The 11,328-nt window shown below is 27.3% G+C and overlaps 1 protein-coding gene across 1 annotated transcript; it reads left to right on the forward strand.

The window, feature by feature from the left end:
• Positions 1 to 256: 256 nt before the first annotated feature.
• On the forward strand, positions 257 to 808 carry LOC120081916 (uncharacterized). The gene has a single exon (XM_039037097.2). The coding sequence runs from the start codon at positions 373 to 375 to the stop codon at positions 754 to 756; it is 384 nt and encodes a 127-aa protein (XP_038893025.1). The 5' UTR covers positions 257 to 372; the 3' UTR covers positions 757 to 808.
• The last annotated feature ends 10,520 nt before the right edge of the window (positions 809 to 11,328 follow it).

Genomic DNA, 11,328 nt, shown 5'->3' on the forward strand with positions numbered 1-11,328 from the left:
TATTTGGAGTAGTAGTAAACCCACAATGTACTAAAACTTTATAAATATTTACACACACTCAATCCCCATCATCAGATTCCTTTCCCCCTTAGCTTGTGGGAATAACAGGAATAAAGACACACACTCTCTCTTTCTCTCTCTCCCTCTTAATTATCTTCTAATGCACGCCATTCTTCAACTCCCATTTTCTTTTTAATCTCATAAAAATAAATAAATAAATATTTAATTTTTCTACCCACATAAATACCCACTCCCCTTAACCCCAAACAAACATTATTCTTCATTTTTCACTCAAATCTCTCTCTCTCTCTCTCTCTCTCTCTCTCCGTGTTCTTCTATTCTTTTATTTAATTGTATCATTCACAGAAAAAAATGTCCACTGACCTCGATCTCCGACGGACATTGCTGGAAATCGTCCGCCGTCCACCGATCAAGCTTCAAATTCCACTCCCGTCGACGTCAATGGCCGGCGATCATGGCGGTGTGATAATTCAGAAAGACAGAATTACCGACGAAGAAGAAGAATTATGTTGCCGTACACCGACGTCGGCAGAGAACAAGATTCCGGCGGTGGTACAATGTCCGCCGGCGCCACGGAAGCGGAAGAGACCGCCGAGTTGTAGAAGAAGATTAATGGAGCTTGAATTCGTGGAGATCGTGAATAGAGAAGAGATCGAACCGTATTTAAGATCGAGTTTCGATCATGAAGACAGAGTAAGAAAATCAGCGAAAAGAAGCTTCTGCGAATGTAAATGAAAATGAATCGATCCATTACTATTTCATCAAATCGCCATTGTTAACCGCCTAATTCTTCTTCTTCTTCTTCTTTTTTCTTTCTTTAATTTATTCTCACACCTTGAATTAATTAATATAATGTACAATTTTCCCTCTCTGAAACTGAAAGCTAATTATGTAAAACGAATTATCACACGTTTTTACGTTGACTTTATGTAAATCGAATTTAATTTCAGATCCGAAATCGGCATTGGATGAATTGAATTGCATTAATAGTTGAGAATTTCAGGGAATTGAGGTAAGATCAAATGAAAGTTTCTGGTAGGTTGTGTAATTTTGTTGTAGTGATATGCTTATTTTCTTACCTATTTTTTCAAGCTCTTTTTTTTTTTTTTTTTTTTTTTAAATAGCAAAATAAACCAAAATATTTATAAATATTACATAATATAGAAAAAAAACAAACTATAATTATGTAAAAAAAGAGAAATTGTTACGGCACCAAATATTTTATAAGTTGGATGAGGAGGATAATGACTGAATTGATCTGTTTGGTTTGTTTTGACATTTTTCGTGTTGAGTGATTGACACGACTTCGGGATCCATAAACTTCCATTGTTTGTTTTACTCTTTTGTAATTTTTGTGAATTTTTTACTCACGATGAGAGAGAAATTAGTACACTGTGTTTTTCTGCATGTACTGAATCAGAATCTGATGGACTAAGAATGAAGAAACCAACCATTTTTCGAGGCAATTGATAAAATATATGTATCATTTATACTCATTACATATAACTTCTTTACTTTTCAAACCTATATTTTTTTATCGACCTCTTTTCAATTACTGATAAATACGGTAGTAAATAATAAAAAAATTATAAATACTATAGCAAATAAAGATTGACTATACTGATGAGAGATTACAAAATAGTATGTAATATAGTAAAAAGTGGTTATTATAGTTTTAGCAAAGTCATTGATATTGTTCCAAATGTTCCTTAATTTACACAAGTAGGCAAAATCTTATGCAGTTAATAAGGTAACCTCATTTTAAATATTAATAATTTAATATTAAAGTAATGTTGGAATTATCAGAATCAGTAAAATTTAAATCTAATAGAAACGATTGCTACAATTTTTAAGGTTGGAAGTTTTGAATTTCCTTGCACCTATTTGTTGTACTAAACAAAAAGGTGTTGAGATTACGATCAAATTAGTTCTATATTAGTTACATAAAAATAAAATTATCGATATATAAGTGATAACAAATATTGATATAAAGTATTTTAGGGTTAAATCAACAACAAATTTATGAGCGCGTTTATGCTTGATGTGGGACAATAATATCGTATTATTATAAAGATTTAGAAAAGGAGATCCTGTGTCAAACTATAAAATAACATGTTTTTTTTAAAAAATAATATTGATTTTTAATAGTCCACCTTCTCCAAATTAATTTTAAGTCAACAGAAAAAAAAAGGTTTATTATTATATTTTGATTTCTTCTACTATATTTATATTGTTCCTCTTTCATATCTTTTGGATAGTGAGATCCCATCTACAGAATCTGCTCGAAGGGAAAGTTCAGAGGAAGACTAAAGAAGAGAGGCAGCTTCCATGCAATAAGGTTTTCATGTGATTGATAAACGGTAATTATTGCATTTAGTTTCAATTTTAACTCCTATAATTTAAGAAACAATATCTTTAATCTTTTTAGTTTAATTTTTTTAACAATATTGTAGTGTATGAGAATCGAACCTATAACTTTAGGTTTGAAATTGAATAAATTGATATTTAATAATGATACAAAATTATGTCAATTTAAATCTAAAAAAATGAGTCAACTTATTTTTAAATATAGCAAAATTATATCATTGTCTATCAAAGATAAACAAACAACATTTTATTATATTTCAAAATATTTTAAACAATTTTACCATTTAAAACAATTATTCGAATATTAAATGATAAGTCAACCTACTTTTACAGACAAATAAAACATAACTATCAAAACATTATTAATAGGTTCTAAAACATCCCTTCTTGTAAGGATGTTCACGATTCGATTCGGTTCGGTTTGAGACTCAAATCGAACCAAACCGCAAATTTTTAAAATTGTACTTTCTGAAATCGGTTTAGTTCGGTTTCAATGTTTTTTTTTTTTTTTAAATTTTTTTTTTTTATGTTTTTCATAATTTCTAAATTATATTTGTTTCGATTTTACCATTTTTTAAAAGCTTTTGTTGTTCTTTCATAATTTTAAATTATACATACATATATTATTTTTAATATATTTATTAAAAAAAGGGTTCGGTTCGGTTCGGTTTCAAACCAAACCGCAATATTTTGATTTAAAAATATATCAAATCGAACCGAACCACATTAATTCGGTTTCAGTTCGATTTAACATTCCATTCAGATTTAGTGGTTTCAATGAATACTCCTACCTTCTTGACTAAATGACAGCATAAAGTATTTGTTATTTTAATATTAAATTCAAAATTCTCTAGAGTAGTAAAAAATTGAGAGCGGGCGAAAGGAAAGGAGAAAAAAAAAATAATATTCAGAAAAATGGTTAATAAATTAGAAAAATAGATCTTGAGATGAATATTAAAAATGAAAATACGGCTGACCAAAGCAAGAAATTGATTTATGCTTGGTATTGCTATTGTTTAAGTTTACCTTTTTACCCTTTTAATAAATAAACGAGTGGATAATTAGAGAACACGATATATTCGTGTATTTTCAATTTCAACCAAAAGAAATTAAAATATAAAAAATAAAACCCAGAAGGAAATTATATTTTTGAAGGAAAAAGAAAAAAGAAAAAAGAAAAGAAAAAGAACCAAAAAGAACAAAAAAGACAGGACTCTCGTTGCCCTGCTCCGCTCCGGACGATCGAACTCTGACATACACCTAAGCCGTCGTCGTTTTGTGAGTTTTTATTTTTATTATTATTTCGTGAGTATTTCATTTTAACAAAGTAGTAGGGGAAAAACTAAAATAAAATAACATACGTGTATTTTTCATTATGTCATTACTTAATTAAGATTTAAAATTAAAGAAACAATCGGGGTAATAATTGGGAAGCTGACCTATTAAGGGTATATTTGGAAGTGAGGGACCAAATCACTTTATGGTATTTGATATGAGCTAAATTGATTTTAGAAATTTTTTAAATAATTTCAAATTGATTTTGGAGGAATTAGTTGATAGTTAATTTTTTTTTAAAAAAAATGATTGGTAGGAGAAATCTGTCCCAAAATGACTATCTAATTTAGTTTTTGTTAAAATATTGTTGGTTAGCTATTTGTGAAATTATCTTTTTAAATTTTAAATACGAGAACAAAAGACGACGGACATTGCCTGTCATTAAGTAGTTAATAAAACAAACAATTATATATATTTTGAATTTTCCTTTAATATATATCATAAACATTCATCTTAAAATATCAACCATGCACATAACAATTTAACAATAAATAAATAGAAATAAATATTTATCATAACTATTTAGTTAAATAATCATTTTTCAAATAGAAAATACAATATCGAATATTTGGGTAACTCTAAATTCACTTTTAAACCAAACATAATAATTCAAAATCACTGTTAAATATTTGAAAATTACTTTAAAAGGTTAGGAACCAAACATAAAATCTTTATTGTTTAAAAATCAATTTTACGAAATTAATTGTATCTAAACATGTATATATATATATATTCTAAAATCACTTCTTCAACTATCACTCCCAATCAGGACAAGGATTATCCTAAACTATAATAATCACATATTGCTACAGTAAATACTATTTTGCATTATCCAATTAGCTACAATCAATACTATTTCAAAACTCTCATTTGCTACAATATTTACTATTTGTTATAGTTTTTACTATTTCACATTTATCATTTTTTTTTAAGTTTTTGCTACAGCGTTTACATTTCCTTCTCAAACAAAAATAGTTTACACCCTAAACACATATTATTATAATCCAAATTAAAATAATCTACACTTCAAACACAAACTATTATAATCCAACTATAATAGTTTAGGATTATAATAACCAACTCTTTACCCCAAACACCCCTTACATCTTCTAGAGAAAAATGAAATAACTATATAGTTTTATTTAATTTTTAATCCGAATTAAATCAAGGTGGTTTTTATATGATAATTATGATAACGCATATTCATTGAGTCAAAGGGAGTAAGTAATCTCCTAAATTAACAGCTTTCCAAACCCTTTTGAAGATTAAAATTTTTCATCTAATCTCCGAAATCAATTTTTTTTTTCTCCAAATTATTCAATCAAATTAACTATTGTATTGGATAATTTTAAATAGTCTTTTAGTACAAGAGTAGGATGGGGTTGAATCAAATAAGTCAATAAATCGGTTTAGAAAAAATAAATATAATTATTAGTTATGAAAATCGTAATTATAAAAAACTTCAAGTATGCCACCTAACACGTTTTATTGTAACCAAAACCTTAGCTCATACTAACTATTTGTGGGTAAATAAAGCAAAATCTTGAAATTCTCGATCTCTAATACCAATCTAAGCACAATTGAATAAATAGTACACTCATTTCAAATTTTGCTTTAATTATTTTCTTTCTTGTTCGTATTTTCTTTTAATAAATATGTACAATAACTCAAAATTTTCGATTTTGTTAAAGAAACCCACTTCGATTATGTTTAAAGTTGTTATTTAACTTCATATTTGGGTCAATCTAAGAGAAATTACCTAAATTTATCTTCATCTATCAACTTAAGTTATTGGGTCAATTGACATTTTAATAAAAATTGATAGGAAAACATAATGAGAGATTTTATTTTACTTTTTCTATATATGCTAAAACTAAAAATGGATTATGGGTCCAAAAAACAATAAATATGGGGAAAGAAAATTGGGAGAGATGATTTGGTATGTACGATATGTAACATACAAGCTTGGGTACAATAATTATAAATAAAAGGAATAATTAAAAATTGAAAAAGAGGTTTTGAGGAAGGGACCAAGTTGCAAAGGAAGGTGCAGTCAATAGCTTCATTTTGACGTGTGGGAATAGGGAGAGGATAATGAGTTAGCGTAAATGAAGAGGAATTAGACTGAAATAGTGAACCAAAAACCAAACACAATCCCATAAATTATGACCAGAAAAGCAAAGTGGCTCCTAACCATATCAAGCCACAAGATTAAAAACCCGTTAATTTATTCATTTAAACATCGCCGTAATTTTTATTTTTTTTTTTAAATTGTGTTTATTTTCTCACGTTGTAGTTCTTATATTTCTTATTTAAACATATTTTTTTAGCTAATTTCTACTGTAAAAAAAAAAAAAAAAAGTCTTTAAAAAAAATATATTTTTTTTTCAAATTTTGGCTGTGATTTAGTACTATTAAAATGAAGACAAAAAATCATAGACACCAATAGATTCGAGTGGTGTTTAATAGGTTTGATTTTAAAAAAATATAAACTAAAAACTGAATGATTACCAAACCAAACGAGATTTTATTGTATGGATAATTACGTTGGACAACACTTTTAGGAATAATAATTAAGTGTATAAAAATATTTTAAAACAATTTCAAATATAGCAAAATCTATATGTGGTAGACTATATCGTTGATAAACTCTTACCATACTATGGTCTATTACTGATAGACCCTTACTTTAGATATAGTCTATCACTAATAAGACTTCGGAAGCAAAATCTAAATTTTGCTATATTTACAAATTCTTTTACATTGTGGTATATCTGCAAATACTTTAGGTGTGGTTGCTATATTTGTAATTGCCCCTTATTAATTAAGTTCAAATTACAACTTCAATTTTTGAACTTTAAAGTTTACATCTATTTAGTCCATGAACGTCATTCTACTAAACACAAAATTGAAAGTTTCATAAAATTCCGAACAACCTTGAAAAACAAGGATTCTCTAACCAACCGAGTTGTACTAGACACGTAGTATAATTCCATGTGAATTAACAAAGACCATTTTGCAAAGCTAAATATTCATATGTGTAATCGATAGCGAAATAGTATTCAAGAGGGAATGATACTAAAAAGAACCTCCTAACGAGTGAGAATTAGAATATGAAACCGTGTAAACTTCCAAACAAAAATACAATCTAAAGTCATATCTAATAAATAAAAAAAATTTAAATTATAATTTATTAAGAATCTATGTGTATTAAATAGTACATAAATCTCAAAATTGACCACAAAACTCGTAATAAATCGACCTATTGAATCACAATAAACATAGATATTTCCTTTTTGTTTTGAATAAAACGTGTGTTTGAAAAGTGAGGGATGATAATGAACTGTTATATTGTGAGAGAAAATAAGAAAGATTTTGTTTCGTAAAGAGTTACGCTATCTCCATGCAAAAATTGTAACGTTCAAGTGATTCTCAAGCCGGCCTCGCCAATGAGAATTTAATGTTTTATTTTTCCGCAAAGTCGCAACTTCAAAAAGGACAGATTGGAGAATTAATTTTTATCCTTTTTGGTCTCTCTCTTTTTCATATTCGTGTGGATTCTAAACAAGCTCTTTCTATTAGTATCATCATCAATTTTAACGTACATATACTGAAAAAAATATTTATAGACCTATTTTTATTAGAAAATCTATGTCTGGAGAATATTCCTAGAAATCAAGAAATTTCTTACAAATTATTTAGATTAATAAATAATTATATTTTTCAACTTCGTAATTTAGTAAAAGATTCTTTTTATTAGTATTTATATCCACGTCAAGAAACTTTGTAGATTTTCTACACATTCTTTAGTTTTTAAGTGTTTAATAAGTCTATAAAGTTTAAATTTTGTAAATAATAAATTTCTGAATTTTAAAAAAATTGTTTAATAGGTCTTTAAATTTTTAAATTTGTGCCAAATTTTGTGGAGTAATTTTGTTTATGATAAGTCATTAACCTGTCCTTTTAAAAAAAAATCCAAGGATTTAATAGAAACAAATTTGAAATATTAGTGTTTTATTAGACATAAAATTCACATTTATATTTGATATAGATAAAGTAATATTTAATAATTTTGAATATGCTAAAGACGTATTAGACACAAAGTTGAATGTTCCTAAAATTATTAGACAGTTTTATAATCAAAGATCTATTAAATATAAAATTGAAAATCAATAACATATATTTTAGACATTTTGAAAGTTTACAAACTAAACTTGTAATTTAACTTTAAAAAAAAAAAAAAAAAAATCCATCATACTTTGACTGTACTCCAACAATTGTAGCCGATTCACTACTTGCATCAACATTAAATTCTTCCAGTTACAAAAAGATCAAATTGGACATTTTCAAATATAGGAAAATAAACTAACTTATTTACGAATATAACAAAATTTTATTACCTATTAGTGATAGACAATAATAAACACTGATAGATGTCCATTAGTGTCTATCACTGTCTATCACTAATAGACAAAGATATTTTACTATATTAACAAATATTTTCAGCAGTTTTGTTATTTAAAACAATTGTTTTTTTCTATTTATTCATTATTTTCATACTCAACAAAAAAAAAAAAAAAAAAATTTAGAAATAGTTGTTAGACTAATGCATAGAAAATATAAGTAAATTTGTTGTAACTCATCACCTTAGAACTTTTAATTAATTAGTTACTTAACATGATATTTTAGGTCATGTGTTGAAACTACTATAATTAATATGTACTTTTAATTGTTTGGCATTCTACAAATTTTCAAGCCAATCTATGGTAAACCATTAACTTAAACTTTTAAATTGATGAGTGGTTAACACAATATTATTGTGAGGTAATTTATAATCAAGAATGGAAAAATTAAAAGGGTGAATTAATAGAGCTTCTAATAATGTTTAAAGCATCCCAGTTTGGAGAGATTATAATTAAGCAAAATAATGGCGTTGAAAAGTAAGAAGTGGTTGAATCAAGATCTAAATGGTAGGCCAAAAAAGTGGTCTAAAACGTGATGTTAAAGCTTACGAATAATAATGTTGCCAAAACCCTTATCTTTTTACTTATTTATTTAGGATCCGATCCAAAGAAAAAAGAAAAAAAGAAAAAAAAAATTGCAAAAAACAGTATTATGTTATACATATTATTAATTATTCCTTTCATCTTCTTCATCACGTATCTTAATATTTATACATCACAAATTTTTGCTTTATTTTTTTTAATCCTAAAGAAATGAGAGAGAGAGAGAGAAACTAACTGAAGTAGTAAAAAGAAAAAGAAAATGACAAAAGAAAAAAAAAATCATGGGAAAGTGAAAGAAAAGCAAATGTTTTAATTGGGAATCCAACCAAAAACCAAACCAAATCTCTGTATTTTTCTGTACTAAAACCTGAAACTTCCTGTTCTTGTTTTTGGATCTCTTTTGTTTTTGTTTTTGTTTTTGTTTTTAGGCCTTCCTTCTCTCTTCACTTTCTTTCTGTCAGTTTAATCATTCCCAAAGCTTCACATTTTGGATCCCTCTATTTTACTCTTTTAGGGTAGCTTCAATGTTAATTCAACTTCTATTTATGTTTCCTCATTTGGCCTATTATGTAAATAATGTAACTTTTTTTTTTGGTTTATCTTACATTTGGCATTGAGTTAGCTGTCTAAAGAAATCATTAAACAAAAAATCTTAACCGTTTTCTACATAAAATAGATTTAAATCAACTCTGTTGAAATTACTTTTAAAAACATGTTAATTTCACGTTAACTTTAAAAAGAGTATTCTTTTAGTTTTTAGATTATCCTAAAGGCCGGTAAAATTTTAATTAATATTTAGTTTTCAATTTTATATTCTGGAAAGAAGATATATTTTATATATTTATCTATTTCTCACCTAACCAAATCTATTTTCTATTTTTCACAAGTTAAATGCATAATTTTAAAAAAATACCATACATTTTTTTAAAAAATAATCTATAACAAACAAATTTATCATACTAAACAATTATATAAAATTTTATATTATAAAAAAAAGTTAATTATAAGTCTATTTTAGTTGTTATATCTAAAATTAGATTTTTTTTTAATTTTATTTACCAAATACTCTAACGTACTTTTTCAAGGTTAAATTGAATTTATCAAACACTATTTTACTGTTTTTCACAACTTATTTTCTAATCGAAAAGCTGTTAAGGAAGAAAAATCTTAAAAAATAAATGTAAGGAGTGGGGCTTGAAATTTGGGTCTAAAAAGGGCTAGAAGTCATATCTAGTGGTACTAGTGCTATATCAAATTTTCATATTTATATTATATAAAGAGCATAAAGTTGGGGAAACTCGAGCCCCTCTGGGTCTATACTAAATATGACAATGGTACCCTCAATTTTTTTTTTTAAAAAAAAAATTTAGAATTAATTTGAAATTGTTCTAGCTTCAATAGATAATTGTTGTTGTAAGTAGGGGTGTTCAAAAAACCCGATGACCCCAAAAAATCGATCAACCTGTGCGGTTTGGGTTGGGTTGGGTTCAAATAAATGAAAATTTTATGGGTTGGGTTCGTTTAACCCAAACCAACTTGAACCAACCCGAATTTATTATTAATTTTAATATATATATATATTTTTTATTAATTATAACACAATTATTATACATATATATTGTTTTTTGTTTTATTTAATTCCAATATTTTATTTAATAATTTATTCTTCAACAACTATTAAAAGTAGTTTCTTTGCACTTTTTTCACTATATAAATTGAAATTGGGTTATTAATCTTAATTTAATATATGAAAATAATTCAATTGGATTTTTACATATTTATGTCTTGCTTATTTTTATAAAAAAATTTTAAGTAAATGACCCGATTAACCCGAACCAACCCAACCCAAATACTTCATGGTTGGGCTGGGTTCATTTTTTAATAAGGGTTATTTAGGGTGAAGAAATTTACAACCCAAACAATTGAGTTGAGTCTAAAAAGTCTTCCAACTCAATCCAACCACTAGAAGAAATTCGGGCTTTAATGTCGATTGGAAAAAGTGAAATCGGATATATAATGTCGGTTTAAAAAAAACGGATCTTTAACGTCAGTTTTAAACCGACATTGAAGATGGGCTTTAATGTCGGTTTTCAACCGACATTAAAGGTGTAATTTCTTTTTCTTATTTTATTAAAAAATTAAACCCTATCCAATATTCGATCTCCTTACTCTTTCACCCTTCGCACGCTGCCTCCATTCTCTCTTACTCAAACCCTATCGCTCGCCTGTCCGTCCATCCCTCCGTCGATTAACTCAAGTTTTTCGTTAGTCTCTATCGGTCTCCGTGGGTAAAAATCTACATGTGGGTCGAACTCCATCCGTTTGGTACAAGATAAACTTCACCGTCCGTCCGTCTGTCGATCTCCAACGATCTCCATCAAGTTTGTCGTCGGTCTCCGTGGGTACAAATCTGCCAGTGGGTCGAACTCCACCGTCCGTCGGTGTAAGATCCATCCGTTTGGTATAAAATAAACTTCACCGTCCGTCCATCGGTCAAACTCCATCCATTTAGTACAAATCTGCCAGTTGTTCTCGACACTATTTTCATGAATTAAGAATTATTTTCATCAATGGATCTTACATTCGAGAGCTTCATCTC

This window comes from Benincasa hispida, chromosome 7 (genome assembly GCF_027475165.1).
Source record: "Benincasa hispida cultivar pf3 chromosome 7, pf3_genome.v1.1, whole genome shotgun sequence".
NCBI classification, from domain to species: Eukaryota; Viridiplantae; Streptophyta; class Magnoliopsida; order Cucurbitales; family Cucurbitaceae; genus Benincasa; species Benincasa hispida.

What these genes read in the sequence shown, in the direction of transcription:
- LOC120081916 (XM_039037097.2), top strand. Translation starts at nt 373, where the DNA reads ATGTCCACTGACCTCGATCTCCGACGGACATTGCTGGAAATCGTCCGC.